Source organism: Pieris napi, chromosome 10 (assembly GCF_905475465.1).
Source record: "Pieris napi chromosome 10, ilPieNapi1.2, whole genome shotgun sequence".
Taxonomy (NCBI): Eukaryota; Metazoa; Arthropoda; class Insecta; order Lepidoptera; family Pieridae; genus Pieris; species Pieris napi.
In genome coordinates, this window is record NC_062243.1 from 4991027 (window position 1) to 5010497 (window position 19471).

The 19471-nt window shown below is 33.1% G+C and overlaps 1 protein-coding gene across 1 annotated transcript; it reads left to right on the forward strand.

The window, feature by feature from the left end:
* Nucleotides 1-14294: 14294 nt before the first annotated feature.
* LOC125053317 (ras-related protein Rab-8A) lies at nt 14295-18468 on the forward strand. The gene is made up of 6 exons (XM_047654638.1): nt 14295-14384; nt 14488-14663; nt 15783-15982; nt 16614-16706; nt 17218-17331; nt 17646-18468. The coding sequence occupies exons 2-6, from the start codon at nt 14540-14542 to the stop codon at nt 17727-17729; spliced, it is 615 nt and encodes a 204-aa protein (XP_047510594.1). The 5' UTR covers nt 14295-14384; nt 14488-14539; the 3' UTR covers nt 17730-18468.
* The last annotated feature ends 1003 nt before the right edge of the window (nt 18469-19471 follow it).

The window sequence follows — 19471 nt, forward strand, 5'->3', positions numbered from 1 at the left end:
GCCCGTTTGCCCCGCGTTCTATAAAAAAAAGCCCTCTGGCATTGATAGTGTCCATGGGCGATGGTCTCACTTAACATCAGGTGAGCCTCCTGCCCGTTTGCCCCCCGTTCTATAAAAAAATAAAAGCAACGCGTAATGTATAAGGAAAGTTTTCAATTTAAAAGTTAAATTGTGGCAACCCAGACAGCAGTAATAAAAACATTGACATAAACAGTTTAAAAGCAATATTGCAACGCATTGTATGTGATGATATATGTAGATTGTAGAGGGCGCCAACAATACAAGTGCACTAGCGCTCTTCTTGAATAGCATATTAGCATAATATCATCTAGTGGACACTTGTATCATAAGGAATGGCCAGCGTTCAATAGACTGCGATATACATATCACTAAAGCGATTTATTTAAAATAGTCTTAGGTCTACAATGGTAACAAAACGTTGACAAAATTTAACTATGTATTTTTAGTGGTATCAGAAGAAAGAGGAAAGAGTATAAAACACCCTTATTTCTAATAAGGCTTAGGTATCGTTACACATCTAATAGATCTTATTGTTACTTGAATAATATATTTAAAAGTCAGACATGAAAAAATAAGTAAAGTTCATTAATTTTTTGTCGAGCTTTAAAGCGTCTGACAAAAGCTCTGGTCCATGAAAAGTGTCTGACACTTTATAATTCTAGTTTAGAATAATATTCTACAAAATATGTATATATAAAATTCAGCCATACAAATTTAAGTTAGATAACTCATATTTTTAGTTACCTTTCTCACCTGGTACCTGCCCAGGTGTCACAGGGCAAGCTCCACAAGTAGGCAGGTATTTAAAGTATACTAGACGTTACTAATTCGTGAAGGTTTCATCCATGTGAAAATAAGTTATGTCAGAACGCTCTGGGATCTTGGACTATAACTGATACAGGTAAAATTCAGATGTATGTAAACAGCGTGCACCATAGACAATCTTGTATGGTCATATGAAATACTTTTGTTACCTGTGATGGGATACCTACCGGGATGGGAAAATAGTAAAACTTACAACGTAAGTTTTATCTCATTGCATCGTGGTAAAGCTTTCTGCACATATTCTTTTAAAATCGGGTAATCTCAGCACAACCATCGGCTCATTATAGAAGGTAATAGTTACTTAGCCCCTTTAAAACAATGTATGACCCATCCACATAGCCGTGACCCACAAAAGCTAATACAAAATCGCGTACTATCCGCAAACTGTTTGCTAAAAGCACACAAGAATTCACTTGAGCAAACACTTTGATATCCTTCGCGTATAATTTCTGCACTTGAGTAGTTTGTTCAGATTGTTGGCTTTACAATGCGCACGCCCACGTTACTTGCTTCTTTTCGATCTTTCATGTCTCATTTTATTTATGTCTGTATAATATTTGAACTTCAAAAAGTAAAAGTACAGTGTAATTCTTTATAACGAATTTCAAGGGAGCGAGTATTTCTTTCGTTATGGAGAGTATTCGTTATATGGAGAGAAGAGAAAATAACCAAATTTAACCAATTTCAATAATTTCTAATTTTATTACTATCAATAGGTAAATTATTCCAAACACATATATTCTGTTAACTATGTTTGCCGTGTTTTCTATATCAGGTCTTTCTTAGAAATTTCGACACCACTATAAGTTATTTTTGTAAGCTGATTATAAAAACAATTAGGTACACTTAAGTATGTTGTTGATGTCTAAATATGTAAATATCTCTTCGTAATAGAGAGTGGTTGTGGCGTTATGAAGAGTATTAATGTATGGGTTTTGTGTTGAACCAAACAAACATAATTAATATTTACGTTATAGAGAAAAAAAATACTTTCGTTATAACGAATGACGTTATAAAGACTTTACACTGTATATTGATTTTGTAATTTTACATTTTACATCTAAGTGTGTCTACGCCTGCGTGTGTTTCATTGATGAAATTATCTTTAAAAAGTATACAGGCTTATAATTAATACTAAACATTTATATTTTTGGCTGAGAATCGAACTTCCGTTTAAAACGACTCCCCGACTGAGGCAAGGCGGTATACTTAAAAAAATATATTATGAAAACGTAAAAATTACAAAAATTGAAATTTTCTCCGAGCCAGGGCCAGGTTTAATAACAACTAAGAAAATAGTGTATAAATCCGTATTAAATAATCTTAACCCATCAATTACATCACTAAACGAGTGCTCTAACTACGTTTATCGCGTAAACATCCCAGAGATTTGATTGTTTATGAGCTAGTTAAGATCGTAATTGCGATCCGCCCCAATTACCTTAACGTTTGTCACGGGAATTAGCCAACTGACCTCGATTACAAACACTGACACGAATACAAAATTTTTCCGTAAACATTAATTAAACTCGCATATTTGAAAATTTCTAAATCGATTTGCTAAACCGATTTTATTGCATCTAGTTTTATATAACTGACTTATATGAGTTAATCCTAATTTATAATCATATTAAATGAGGTTATTTAATTATTACGATCGCCTTTTCTGCACCGGTATGGTTATAATGCGTTGGCTTATTGGCTACTCTCATCCCTGAGGCCGTAGTTTCGATCCCCGGCTGTGCTGCAATGGACGCTGGAACGGCGAAAGAAAATTGTTAATTTTGTTGTTAATGTTAGGGAAATTCCGAATAAAACTACTCGATCGAACGTGCGATTTTCCACGATTTATGGAATGTGAATATAATTTATTATAATTAAGAAAAATAGTGCATCCTCTAAGAATACTTTTTATTTTTCATGTATCCTTTATAAGTTTAGTTTGTTTTTTGTTTTTGTTTAGTTTTTTTTGTTAATAACAAATGTAATATGTATTTTTGCACTTCTTGCCTACATTATCTAATTTAATAGAAAAAAAATCTTTTCTCACAGTGGTTGCCTGAAAGAGATCGCTCGAAAGTGATAAGGCCGCCAGTTGCCCTCCTTGTCATTTAATTTTCTTCAATTTTTATATTGTAATGCATTGAAGTGTTAATAAATAAATAAAATAAATAAATAATGAGCAACTTCCGCATTTAAGCAGTATATAACTATAAAAATGCATTTTATATAGTTATATACTGCTATTAAATAATACATATTCATAATTTATTGCTATTGCTAAAAGTGAAATGATATTAATACGAAGAACCTACTTTACTTCTTGCCGGTTATGAATATTAAAGAACGTATTTACAATCTCAAACATATCCGTCAACACTATTTACAGTAGCAATTGTACGTTTAGCAAACAAACGTTTCTCTCCTTTATATGGTTCCATACGCAAGCATAATCCAAGAGAAATTATTAAGGAATTTAACACTTTAAAACTGTTTGCATGTAGCGGATCTCCGGCGAGATTGACGGCAGGAATAGTGATATAACCTATACATGACACACTTTTAAATTCGCAAGCAAATATGTGCTGATTACACACAATGCTTCCTATAAGAGGGCAGGTCAGTGGCGTGGAATTTAGGCTAGCTTGACAGCTGATGTGAATTACAGAGCCGCTATTGTTATGTCAGATTTTCGGCCATTTTTATAATACATCAAACGATATAGAAAGGATTTCTTTTCACTGCAGTAACAATAACTTCAGACAATAAAGCGGGAACCGTTAGACAACTCTAGAATTTATAGTTATTGAAGTATTACGAGAACGAGACCTTCCTTATTGTATTTAATGTAGATATATCGAAACGATTAATCGCAAGATCAGAATCTTCGAATGATCGATAATGGCGATCGGAAGACACCTCGAAAGTAGGATAGATCGTGAGTTTACTAATTATTGGGTATTACGTTAAGCATTGCGACAATAATTTGTCTCCCTGCTGCGAATCTGTGGAGATTTATGGCAATAAATCAAGCTGCATTGACCGTATTTGTTTTATTACGTCATCTATCGGGTAATATGTTTATCTGAGAAATGGTTGTGTAATGATTTAAGTGTTTCAAATTAGCTAACTCTTATAATCATTTCGTTTGGGGTATCGCAATCACGTCAGAATCATTCATTTTTATTCTTATTGTCAACACGAGGCGTTCGTGTTTCGACACCTTTATTCGCATTTTGAAGAGTTGCTTGCGCTCATAAAACTTCCTACTTTATTACCTCAGCTAGAGTACGGTAAATTAGCTTGTAAGAATAATAGTATCGTAACTTGTAAATTACATCGTATAACATTTTTATGTAGTTCCTATGTCGATACGGATTGTAAAATGTGTCTTGAAAGACTGTCTGTGGGGATAAAAATAAATTTCCATTCGTAACATTTATTTAAGTGAATGTGACTTGTTAGCAGAGATTATTTTTTATTTCGTACCGGCATTTCACTAGTACTGCATAAAATATTAAGATACAAAATATAATATGATATTTTGTTTAAACTGTGTTGTCACAATAACGTTTAGTATTCGTAGCAGTAGGGTACGTTGAATATTAAAGTTTTTGTTTTGTATAATTCTGTGAAGCATTATTAAATATCAAGACTATTCCATGTAATGTTACAAGGTTTTAAAGGCTAACCATAAATAATACAGAAACAATTCTGATTTTCATTTTTAGTGCGAGTGATCTGCCTGTCGACCTGAAGCATTAGTTGAACCCTTTGTTGAAAAGTTGGTCTAACGCTATACATCGACCACTAAGCAATAGGCGGTCATAGTATCAATGCAAATGATAAATGCGCAAATAGAAATAAAGTCCATTAGTGCCGGGGATCGAACCTACGACCTCAGGTATGAGAGTCGCTCGCTGAAGCCACTAGGCCAACACTGCTCCATTCTTATAAAATATCTAAATATATTTTTATAGTGATCGCTCAGTAACAATTTTATACTACGTACGGCATTTATGCCATAGTAAAGGTGATTGTCATACGCAAATAGGTTGTAGAGGGGGAGTGTCAAAGCTAGCCTTTGTAAAGAACACTTCCGCTTAACGTGTGTCGATGATGCTTCAACGGTAATTCGCTATTGAAATTGTCAATAGACGTCCCTAGCGACCAATAAGTGCATGTATGGATACTAGAAGAACCTTTTAATCGTAAAATAATAATAGAGTAGCTAGCCTCACGCTTTGAAATACGCTATACGGTCTGAGATTGCATTTGTTTCGTTTATAAGTGGGTGGTCTTCCGTCTGTGATGATATTTGGTAGAGATGCATCCGATACCGATGCCGATACCGATATATCGGCGATACTTTGGGTTTGCCGATATATCGGCATCGGCGATATTTTCATTGCCGATTCACCGATACTTTTCAAATTTCACGCTTTACAAAAATAATGTAAACGCGCATTTTGTATGATCTAGTTTGTTGCAAACGAGCCACGGACTATTGTTGCCCGAGAAATCCCCGAGTTTTATTCAGTTTGTTGTCTCTAACATTCGCTTGGGGACAAAGCATTACTATTTATGTATATATGTATTTCATTTCGCTAAACACTATTTATTTATTAACACTTTGTTGCATTACAAAATTGAACATAATTAAATGAAAAGGAGGGCAAAAATATATTTTATATATAAACTAAAAAAAGTCTACATGAAAAATAAAAAGTGCACATGAATCACGATAACTTACGATCAGTCTCCCGTCAGTTAGTAGTTAGTACGAAAAACTCTTGTTGGATTGATTAGTAGACCAAAATTTTTACTCGAGTCAACTATCTTTGCCAGCGCATAGTTATCAGATATTATGACTTGCGGGAGATCATTGAGACTCTATTGAACGTAGATTTGATTTGATCATTTAGTTGGCTTTTAACTGCTATCGCGAGTAGTATTTTTTCGATACCAAATTTAATAAAATACAGGATTACAACAATGTTATCATTGTTAATTTTTATTATTAACAGTTATTTATTTTATTTTAATTTAATTATTACTCTAAATTCTTAATTTTAGTTACAAAACCTTTAAAATTATTCAAAGTTTGTGACTATTTATTGTATATATATTTTTTTAATAAAAATTACTCTAACTTAATTTGATATATTTTACCTTAATTTAATTTTAATTCAATAAGCGTTGGTATCGGTATCGGTATCGACGATATTCCTATAAGTGTATCGGCATCGGTATCGTATCGGCAAAAAAGCGTATCGATGCATCCCTAATATTTGGGTACGACAGTATTATAGTACATTAGTTAAGTACTAAATTCCAGAACGTACATATTTATATACTTATGAAATTTCGTTGATTATTTCATATAATTTAATAAGGTAATATTAAAGGTATAGTTTAATTAAAAATACATGTTTGCTTTTCGTCAATATGAATAAACATTTCTAATGGAATTAGTACTTGCACATAAACATTTTGTTAGGTTTTTTTTTCTTGAAACTGTAAATTTAATTCACCTAAAAATATAGAGTAGGTATTTTCACAAAGTGTTTATATATTAGTATAAAAATATTCAGAAACAACTTATACAAATCAATAGTAAATATATCATATCCAGTATATGTCCGCGTTGTCACTTCTATAATGCAACTCATGGGTTCACTACTCTCTGCACATTACCTCTGGCTAGCCTTTGGCCCTAATAGTGGCGAACACAGGAACGGAGGTACCTTGGCGAATTCACATTGCACAGGGACCAACGCCGTATAGAACGAATTTTTATAAAACGTGGACGTATTGTAACCATTAAATACACAATTAATACAATAAAATTGGACTTTGTTATTCTATAATACATACTTTATTATGCTTATCCATAGTAACCTGTTGAAGAGGAAAGATTTTTTCTAATAGACCATTTTATACTTTTATTGGTTCGAGATTATTACATATTTTACCATGTACACTAAATTTCATTCTACGAATTTATCTAGTGGTGTAAAAATATTTTTTTTCGAACATAAACCGTTTCGATACCCGGGAGCATTTTGTCAAATAAGTTGTGCTATCAAATAAGGTAATATCTCTTTTGAGCTAGATTAAGAGTAAGAGCATGTAATATTTATTTTGTCAGTATTAAAAAATATATTTCAGAATTAAAGTAAATTCACGTTACGAAATGTAAGGATAACATTCAGTGTCAACAATTAGCGCTGAGAATTACTACCATATGTCAAAAACAAATTGTCGTTGGTTTAGTTCTATGTAAATGTTAACTGTTAAAGGTTTTTCTACACATGCCATGACTAGTACCTACTCGTTATAATCCTGAAAAAATATTGTTATGAAATAAAACCAATATTATAATTTCTGTTATTCTTACTTATATACAAATCACGGAATCTCTTAAAAACCCAGCTAAATAGTATACAATTCGATACCTCTATACAAGTTGTGCCCGCGAACACAGTCACAAAAAGCCGACACCCTGAAGTTAGCTATAGTCAACATTTTAGTTTTTTTTATACAACTATTGTTGCTGTATTTGTACGATATTTAGACAATGTTTCTGCAAGAATATATGTATCACACTTTAGCTACCATAAGCCTCTTGTAACGCACATGTCTACTGAACTCCAACCAATGGACGTGAATTAAATAGTAAATATCAATGTATTAATTGCATGCTATAATAAAAAATGTCCATTTCTTTAATTATGTAGAGACATTTTTGGTGATATTTAAATAAACTTTATTTAAGTAGATAATGCGTTATAATAAAACTTTCAATGTATTAAATACTTTTTTCTATTGTTAGTGTAGTTTTTTCTACAAAAGTAGAATAAAATTTTTGAAAAGATTTTTATCTTGTTACGCCAAAGAAGTATAACTTCTAACATACATAAGTACACACACGTTTTTTTAAGAAACATGCATTTTATTCTAAACTTTACATGCATAGACAAAAAAGATTCGTATACAAAATACATTTAATGATATGTATGTTTGCCCTTATATACCCATAATGGGTAACATATCAAGGACACCTAAGTACATACATAGACTACTTGACAATAACAAAAGAATGGTAAACCATTACGTAGAATGTATGAAGAAATTTTTAAAAAACATATTCAAGGCTACATTTGAATGCCGGATCTGTGTAATTGCAAATAACTATAAAATTTTTATAACACAGTTAAATACTGGTAGTCGTAACAATAATAAAAATACCGGATTAAGAGCAATTTCGTACATTGAGAGGTGGACGGCAAAACGGCGCCGGCGCCGGCAAAATTGACATTTACATGGGACCTTGCGCGAAGCAATTTGCGAACAATACACTTGCGCGTGTCACACATTCCCGGAACCCGATCCTCGAACCCGGAGTGACCTCTACTTAAACGACCTCCGAGACATTCGAGCCACTCCCCATTAATAAAAGTAAAAATCCAAGGCACAGATTACAACTATCACGCATTCAATTGTCTTTTGAATTCTGTTTTCGCAGAGTACTAAGGCGTATTTTAACATACACGACTATAAATATTATCGTCATTATTGAAATTACATTCACCTCCACCTAATATAGGTGTTGCGCACTCTTTATCATTGACATGAGACCATTGACCATAACACATAACACCATAATGATGTGGACTGAATAAAAAAAAAACACTTTAAACTAAAATCAAAAACCTTCGTAATGTCAAAAAAATCTAATTGTTTTATCTACTGTAATGAAGACTGAATACTTATTTACAACAAACGGTTGTTGTTGTGATAGACAAGCATAATGTACACGCGTTAGAAGTTATACTTCTTTAAATTTATCTTTCGCCTTTACGTTTGTAGAAAAAACGACACTAACAATACAAAGAGGGTATTTAATACATAAAAAGTTTTATTATAACGCATTAGCTAGTTAAATAACGTTTATTTAAATATAACAACAAATTATTTCTACATAATTGAAGAAATGGACATTTTTTGTTTAAAATGCTGACTATGCTAACTTCAGAGTGTCGGTTTTTTGTGACGGTGTGCGGGTTTCGGTTTTTTGTGACGGTGTGCGCGGGCATCGTAAAAGTTGACTCTCATCATTTTTCCCTGACGCGCCAAAAGAAGTATAACTTCAATAGAAGACACATAGGCAAATTATCTTAATATTAAAATAGATCCGATAGATCATCTAACATATGCAGTCTATAGTACCTAAATATTGATTAATGAGATACCAGCGAAGAAAGTGTTTGCCGTAGTATGCGCCCACGAACTGGAATATTGTTAAGATATTGCTTAACTAGTGGTTCCCAAAGTACGTCACTATTAGGTAACTATCAGCCGGATCTGCGGGCTCATTAAGCGAAAAAAAGATCGTATCGCAAACAATAGAGCACTCGGCGACCGAAAGTGATAGTCTAATAGATATTAAAGCGAGCGATGACGATAGAGAAATGGTCACAAAATGACCAGTCACTCCCTACACACGCCTACAAACTCGACTGATCTTCACTTTATAACATTAATTAAGAACTGGTGATTAGTGAAGAAATAATTTCACGTAAATATTATTTACACATGATGCAGAAATGTACATACAATTCGTTAACCAATAAGAGCAGTATACGGCGTGGAATAAATAATAAAACGTAATCCACCTGTTATTGCAATAACAGTACAACAAAACAGGGAAGCACAAACTATGAATGGCAAACACGCCGGTGTCAAAATTGTAGCTATTTACAATACATCATGCAGAGACATTGACTACGTCGTTCTGGTTTGCGGTTCTTTGACAAATGAACCTGTACAAGACGCTGAGAATGTAATGTATAGTGACTTCGCGGCTACTGTACGACCCGGAACGCACCTCACGTATTTTAGTTACGACGTTCTTGGTAGGCAATTTCTGTAGAAATATCGCAAGAGTTTTCAAGTTATTTGGAAGACAATATTTCACATTTGTTTTGAAAAAGTAAAACAACGAACGTAAATGAACTCTCTTTGTCTAATCGAGGTACAATAGTATAATGATTTGCGGATATTGTATATTAGAAGGCGAATTAACGAAAATCGAAAAAATATTACTTTAAAAATACACATTAATTTATTTCCTGTTCTAAATACTTGCCTTCTATATATAATTAAATAAATGAGTCCTAATTATAATGCATATAAGTTTTTTTAAGTACATTTATGTAATATACCGGAGTTGAATAAAAGAATTTGAATTATGCAGTATTATATTTTTGTATACTTCACATTTAAAAAACAATACTAATAGGACATGACATAATTTTATTTCAATGTAATCCAAAGCTCCAATATATTTCAATAAAACCTTTAGAAGTATTAAAATAATAAGACAGGCTATAAATGCTGCACCCACCCACTTTGCTTTAATTATTTAGCCTCTTGAATTACAAATATAATCTGAACCTTGAAAATTGTAAATAGAATAAAAGTAAACAAAGAACTTGATAGGCGATCAGTTGTAGTAATACAAACACATTTACATACTACAGCGGCTGGTACAAGCTATTCAAGATAAATCGCGAGATATGCAAGGGTTTTAAGCGAATAGATAGAACTGTTAATACAGGTGGGTCAAACTCATGGGCTAGTTCAGGTTGAGGATTGTTTAAAAATAATACTTTTTTTATGCTGATATATATTTTGATATATTATTCACAAATATTCCTTCATTTACGTTTGCTAAATATGGAATTATTTAGTTACTAATTTGTTGAAAAAAAAAGAAAAGTTTTAAAATGTCCCCTTCTGTGGACTGTTCGTGAACGTGGTAAGCACATTTTGACAAATGCTGTTCTTAATTAACAAGTGTTATCTCATAATAAATATTAATTATCGATAATATGTATACTGAATGTTAAAATGTTACCAAGTTATTAAATATATATCTAGCTAAACCTACACAATTAGCAATAAACAGTTGGTTATGCAAAATCACGTCTTTTCTGTAGACCTAAAATTCAATCGATTTTATCGAGCTAACTCAAAATACTATTTCACAATTATTTTTTTGTACTGGCCATAATACACAGTTGGTGTTTGCCAATTTGGATTGAGTGACTGAGCGCTCGTAGTTTATTACAACAGTTTTTATAAATTTTACTGAGTTTTCATCAAAGATCAGTGAGTCTTTCCTGTTCCTGGTGTATATTAGTAAGTAATTAATGAATTTACCGATTAGCATGCAGCCATCGTTTCTTATTAGGAGTGTTTTCGAAATGTTTTAAATTGTTTGTATAACGTCAAAACTGATCGAGCAATGCTTACTTTTTTAATAAAAGTCCTTCCTGTGGACATATTTTCTGTGGACTGAGAAGTCCACACGAGAGACATTGTCCACAGAAAAGAGCAATATTTATTTGGAAAGTAACGATAGTGTATTCTTAATTTGTAAAATAATGATTTTATTGCTCGTGCTTTAAGCCAAGCTAAGATAATACGTTATTCTACAGCTACTGATGTTGCCAGGGCTTTCTGCTGTAACAACACTCTCAGTGTTTCTTGCCTGGAAAGGACGTGTTTGCAATGCTCTGAGAATACAATAAATTTTAATGTGATCAATGGCAATGATACAATTATTTACCAAAGATGGATCACTAAAAAGTGTTAGAAGTCATTAAAGGAAAAGAAAAGCTATGCCAAAAAACTATTAAAGAATCCGTTAAAACTACTCATCAATTACTCGTTAATATTTTTAAGATAAAATTACCTACATATTTTCAACATCTTGCAAATAAAACCAACACAGAGTTATTCGATCAATCAAACAAAACTTAACGCCAACAGATGGCTTACTTCATATTGATTTTTCAGTAAATTATTGCTGCAAATATGGATCAGAAATTCAATCAGCCCATTTTGGCGGATCTAAAGCACAACTTTCACTTCATACATGTGTGTACTACTCGTCAAATAATCAGCCACCAACAAACCTTACACAAACCACATGTCTTTGCACTGTATCAGAAAACTTAAGACACGATCCCGTGTTCATTTGTGCACATTTAAAACCTGTTATTCAAAGAATAAAGTTACTTACACCAGATTTGAAGCAGCTGCATGTACTCAGTGATGGGCCTACTACCCAGTATCGTAATAAAACAATGTTTCATTTAATAGCAAAATTTCAAAAGCAGAAATCATTAACTGGCATTTCAGCGAGGCAGGACATGGCAAAGGTGCTCCTGATGGGGTAGGTGGATGCATAAAACGGACATGCGATAATGCAGTTACAAATGGCCAAGATATATCGAACATTGATAGTTTTATTTCATGTTTAAAAGGTAACTGTAAAGGCATTGAAATTATTCGTATTGATAATGAAGTATCTAATATACAAGAAATTGAAAACGTCAAACTTCATCCTTTTAAAGGGACCTTCAAGATTCATCAGGTTGCATGGAGTGCAAAAGCACCTAACATTATATGTTGCAGACGATTGAGCTGCTTATTATGTGCAGCCCATATTGAATGTACCCATTTTGAAATTGGACAAATAGAGGTTGAGGGCATTTCGTGTAATTTTATAGAAACACAACTTCTACAGAATTTTACATCTTCTTCAACCTCCAGTCCAGCAACCACTAATAACACTACATCAGCCTCTACAGCCACTGGACCAACAACCTCAACTCTGCTTGAACCCTTGTTTAATACACCATCATTGGAATCATCACCAAGCCCAACCCGTCAACCATTAACCGCACAAAAGCCAAATTTAATTAATACACACTCTGATGACTCAGTAACTCCTAATAAATTCAGGTTCTGTCCAACCCTTGATGTAAGTGACTTGGAAAACTCAATTACACCACCAAAAGTAACACCCAAAAAATCCAGAGTCCGTGCATTCCCAGAATACAGTGACTCTGACGACTCAAATGCACCACAAAAGAAATGTAAAGGCCGTTCATTTTTTGATTCGAGTGATGATGATATCTTTTAAAATCCTTTTTTTACTTTGTATTGTTTATATGAATAACTTTTTAAGACTAACGTAACGATTGTTTTTGTTTTTGTTCTATTCTGTGGAAGTATGTCCCTTCAGTGGTCACAAAAAAAATTAAAAGTTTAATATTTCAGTCAAAACTGAAAAACGATCTTGTTTTATATTGTCATTTAAATGCTATGATTATAAGGTAATAAATAAGACTGATTTCGTAAAAGTTCTGACTATGTTTTTTTTTCACAAAATTCTGACTCGTTTTGTGTATGACCCAGGTACACCCACGGAACTCGGAAGAATAAAACCTTCCTACGGCATCTGATTCATAACTTCATACTGGATGTATTTGTAATCTAGTTGGACACGATTAGCGGATACCCTGAGTTCACATCACGTACAAAATATATTCAGTTAAATAGAACCGACATAATAATAGATGAACTTGTGATATCCAAGGTTACTGAAGCTATAAACTTAGACTGCCTAGGGAGGCGTTCCCCATTTGTCACGAGTGCGGCTTCGCGACACAGCGGAACACACTTTAGAGGCGTGTGTGGGATCTGTCGCTTCCCGTCATAGTTAAGGCTATGGTGGAGGCTGATGGCCCATGGAACACTTTCAAAGCGTTGTGGGCTGTTGTAAGACTTAAAGAGAATGCGGTAAGGGTTCGGGAGTGTAACCCAGATGCCGACCCTCAAGGAAAAAAAAGGCTCCACTCCACTGTGATCCTTGTACCGGGTTGGGCAACTCGGAAGTTGGGCTCGCAGTAGCGCTGCAGACTCTCTTGACGGTAACACGCATTAACTGTTAAGGGAAACTGTTACCATGCCTCCCGTCCATAGCAAGTAGAAGATGGAGCTGTTGGGTTTCAGTGGGTCCAAAGTGTGTAAAAAGATTTTCCAACAATAAAAAACAAACTATAACCCGTATTCTAGAACGTCACTTAAACTTAAATCTATATCAGGAGATGTCAAATTACTTTTTTCATTTTAAACTTTGACAATGCTCAAGTGGAGATTGCGATTGCGATATCTTTTGCAATACGGGCCATAGAAAAAGTAAATTATTTGAACCTTTATTCTATTATAAAATATCCAACGGGCCGGTATATTCAAAACAGAATTTATATTGACGCAAACTTATTTGTTTGTACACTGGCTGAGTTCACAAAAGTTGCTTGCTGTTTTATTAGTTATAAGATCTAGGTATATATATTTTTTTAATGTGTTTTAATTGTAAGATATTCGGTGTAGGTAATATTGTTTCGTTCTATCGCATTAGTAGTAATTATTAAGATACAATAATAATGTAGAAATAAATAAATGTTGCATTGTTTCAGAAATACCTTAAAAACCAATTCTACTAGTGTTTAAAAGTTTGTGTTTTTTACTAAACATGTAGGTATTTTAATGAATTCTTATATATATGAAAAGCAAAAATGTACCTACAATATTCTATTGAACCAAAATTAAAAAGTAATAACCTATGCAAGGAACGTATACGATATTATTTGTATCTCAAAAGAATAACATAATGCCAGGTAAATAACGGGTAGCCAATCATTAGGTACTTGTTGCAATACGGAGTTCACCTTAAACCGCACATGCGCACTTGCCTTCATTGATTTTTCTCACTTTTGACAGTTCATCCGATGTTTTGGGCAACCACCCGCGTTCACTCAACGTAAACAAAAAGATGGCTTTAGATTTCTCTGCAACGTACAAATTACTTGTTTTGGGCGATTCAAATGTCGGTAAAACGTGTATTGTGCATAGATATTGTGACGAAAGATATTACGATATTTATATATCGACAATAGGTGAGTAAATTTACTGCATACAGTTTATTACCCTTTGTGAGTCAGGTGATGTTAGGACTTAAGAAAATAAGGAATATTGCGGATATTGTAAGAACAATAAGCTATGACGTAGAACAATACCATTTACGATTTTAATTTTGATTTATCGAATTTCCGGGGTGTTTTATACATACAGTTTTATGCCAATGCTAAAGTACCGACCAATTCTATTTTTACGACATTTATACAAGGTAAATTATACCTATGGTGTTACTAAACTTGGTGTCAATTAAGTTTAAAAAAAAACTATGATTTGATTTAAAACATTTGTAGCTAAGTAAAAAATTATTACCTTTTAATCACAAAAATTTACCGTCGCCTGCAGTTGCACATAATTTTAATATCAAGTAGGTATGCAGAGGTAATTTGAATATGCAGACGAGTCGAACTATAAATTTTATGACTAATATCTGTTCATAAAATGAATGCAAAAGATTCCGAACGTTGGTGTAGGTCCAGAATTCATTTATCATTTGTGCTTTTGATTGCTTATGTTTCGATATATTCAATGTGAGATTCAACTTACTTAAAAAAAAGTATACCCAAATTTATATTTAAGATATTAGCTGCTGTAACGTTTTAAAAAAATCTTTGAGAAATATAATCAAAGGTCAAAAGTCAAAAATCATTTATTCATGTAGGTAACTAAACACAATGTACACTAATTTTCAATTAACTGCCAGTTCTCAAATCAAGGGCGTAGAACGGAAGAGTTTGTAAGGAGCTGCAACCATTAATACATGAGTAATACTTTTGGCACCAGAATAATGATTCAGCGCAGTTAGTCTAGTAGTAAACCAAACCCGCTTCTCGACAGAGGTTCATTTAAATCCCGGTTGCACCAATTTATTGTTCTTTGTATATGCGCAAATATAGTTTACTCGTATGGAGATTAAAAATATAGTGAAAGAGCTGGCGTGTCTTATGGCCAACAATCGGCGGTGATCGGGCACAGAAGGCTGATCATCTAATTGCCTTTAAAAAAAAAACTAAATCTGAGACCCAATAACGATGGTAGTACCTAGTCTCCACACGTTCATTTCACTCGAAGCTTTATACTTTATGAAAACAACATTACAGGGATAGACTTCAAGCAAAAAATAATTAACCTGGACGGAGTGCCAATTAAACTTCAAATATGGGATACAGCTGGCCAGGAGAGATTCCGGACCCTCACTACAGCCTACTACCGAGGTGCAATGGGAATTATTCTTATGTACGATATTACAAACCTGGAATCTTTCAACCATTTGTCTTATTGGCTAAGAAATATACAAGAAGTAGGTATTATAGTTTATATTATATTTTAGTTAAGTATTATATTAAACGCAAATTAAAATATTAATATTATAATTATTAACGGATATTACAATTGATAAAAAAATATATTTTGTAAATACAATAACGTGACGTACCTACATAATACATATTTAAAACTGACATTTTATAAATACACATACGAACCCACCGATATGAATGATAGTTGGTTTATATTTTACACAAAACTAATGTGCTCTCTAGAATAAGGAAGGCCATCCTTGAGATGCTGTGTAGAATTGGACTATTTATTTACAGAAGGACCGCAAACGGGCTTGCAGGTCGGCCGATAACGTCCGCAGCCCTCAGACACGAAAGACAAGATTGTGTTGCCGACTCGTCAGTTATATCTTTAATTTAGACATAGACATATCATTTATTACAAACAAGAACACACACATAAACACATAAAATAACAATAATCAAAGAAAAAATCCTCTTCTTTCGGTTCGTTTCAAGAGTGTAATGCGTGTGTGCTGTGGCTGTAATTGGCCCTGGCTCAGCAATATGCTGAGGAGCAGACTGTTCCACAGCGCTGGCCTTTCTGACAGAGACTACAGCAGCAATGGTTAACATTTTGTATTACTCTTACAGTACGCTTCTCCTGATGTTATCAAAGTTCTAGTTGGAAATAAATCTGACGTTAATGAAAACAATAGAGCTGTACCAAAAGAAAGAGGCCAAAAGGTATTTTCTTTATCTATCACGAATAGGTAATAATAAGCAACATTTAATTAAAGGTTGCTTAATGCAAACGTGAATTTATTTAAAACTAAAATGCCCCCGACGCTATGTTATGTAAGGAAATAGTGAAATAAATTCACATCCATTATAAGTTTTATTTAAATTAACAAAAATCTACCAATAGTACTTATAGATATATTTATATACAACATTTTATAGTCAAAGTCAAAATCATTTAGGTAACATAATGTACACTTATGAACGTCAATAAAGAAATACATATTAAATTCTAAAATGCTTCTAATTTTACATTTACTGCCAGTTCTCAAATCAAGGCGTAGAACGGACGAGAAGAACTAGCAATAAACTCTCCGCCACTCTTTTTAATCGCTAAGTTTTTTGTTTTACATAATGTTTGTATGGAGCTGCAACCATTACACCATGTTTCACATGATATCTTAAGTAATTAATAGTAAAAAATATAAAGTTAACATAATCTTTAAATACTTCACAGATTGCAGATGACTTCGATATGCCTTTTTTTGAAGTTTCATGCAAGAATAATATAAACATCGAAGAAGCTTTCCTCACATTAGCAAGAAAGATAAGGGAATACAGAGAATCTAAGGTAATCTTATTTAAATAAAATATTCCTTAACAACGAGTACTATTTACCTAATTATTTGACGTGATTTGAAAAAGAAATGCTTTGACAGCAGTAAAAACTATTAAAGTACAAATTAAATGTGCCTTGAGTCTCCTTGGATAAAATTTTAGAATGTGTATCTTCAGTTAACAGAACACAAAAATCCCCTAAAATATTTCTTTAGTAATTTTTTTATACTTATACCAACCCCGTTCTCAAACAAATACAAAAGCATTCAAGAGAGAAATGGACCGGCATCTGAGATAGTAATTAACATAATATTTATATCATTCCAGGCGGATGCTTTCGAGTTAAAAGAGAGAGAGAACGTTATCAAGCCTTCTGAATCCCAGACAGACGTATCCAAGTGCAGTTGTTAGTCTTATAGTACATAAGAGCTTGAGGAAGCGGCGATTACGGATGGAAGATTTTTACAGCAACAAAGTTAGCTTTGGTAGTTATATAATAATGATAAGGGCTACTATTCAGTGGACTTTTACATATGCCTAATATATGAGGTTTAAAGCTTACATTGCAGAACATTTTGCCATCTGTTGCAGACTAAAAAACTAATATTTTCTTCAAAAGTCCTTGCCCTTGTCTATATAATAACGCGTCGTCTGAACTATTTCTAGATATCAGTTTTGTTCTAGAAAACTACTTCAATTACCAAAAAAACTTACGACCAGTTTTCCTACAATATAGCTAGGTTTAAAATCAATCCACAATTCAGCCTAGTTTGTGTTATCTAATTAAAAATATAATTTCTATTATAACGGTTTCTTATATATTAATAACGGCCTGTAAGCAATGAAAACGTTATCTTTGTAAAGTGATAAAATTTGCGAATCTTATTAGCAATATTGCTGATCAATGTTTTGCCTCTTCGGAATAAGTAGGCGTTGGCATAACTAAACTAAAATCGGTCAAAATATTTGTTATAATTGATTATCTAGAAAAGTATTAGCATAATATTACTAGTCAATCAAACATTTTGTAGAAAAATTTGTGTAGTCCTCAAAAATAGTATAAAAAATCCTAAAATAGTCAATTTTCTTCTACCGGATTAGGGAAAATCTTAATTTTCTGAACAGGCTGTTTACCTTAAAGCGGCTTCACTATCAGTCAAGGACGCATAAGGAATGAATAGACAAATCTCATTCACAAGATCCCATGTAACGAACTTTTTAAATGTAGTCTTAGATTATAACTTTAAAAGACTAAAGGTAAGATTCAGAATCAAGACTAAAATGTTATGGTTGACACCCCTACGTCAAAAATCTATTGGATTCTGACGTTAGCTGTTAGGGTGAGATCTATAGTGCGCACTTAGACTATGCTTAGACTTAACTACAACCATTCTTTACTTTTTTAAAGGATAATAAAGAAGGTATTGCATGAAATGAAACATCAATTTCTGTCTTAGCTTGAGCTTAGCTTAATCTCACCGTTAAAATGTCTATAAATATACTAAAACATAGTTTAACCTTAGTGTTTTTCGTAAGTAAAGTCTGAGCAAAGTCCAAGTGCGCACTATAGATCTCACCCTTAGTGTCGTTTGCGCGCGCTGCCCTGCGATTCTGTAACTCACTTTTCGAACTCACACAGCGGTTTTCGCATCGGCGGTCCCTGTCAAATCAGTCGTGAAGCAGTCATTTTATGATTTGGCATTCTGAAAAGGTGGGAGCTTGTAGTTTATTAGAATGCCAAATCATAAAATGACTGCTTCACGACTGATTTCAGAGCGACCGCCGATGCGAAAACCGCTGTGTGAGTTCGAAAAGTGAGTTACAGAATCGCAGGGAAGGTCAATTTCGTTTCTGAATCTTTCCCTAAGGCCTTTGGGCTTAGGCATTATGTAAACAGCCTACGCATTGCTCACACAGAATAGAATTTTAAATGAGTTCCAAAACTAATATTTGTTTTAAGTACATTGGAATAACTATATATAGCATAGAAAAAGAAATAGTGAGATTACTGATTCATCAATTGTCTAGAACGAATTTAAAATTAAATTCTGTAGATAAAAGCACTTTTTACGAATTTAAAATTGAGAAAAAATTGTAGTGGCATTGTATAATCAATAAACATTTTATAGACATTGATTAAAAACTTTTGTTCA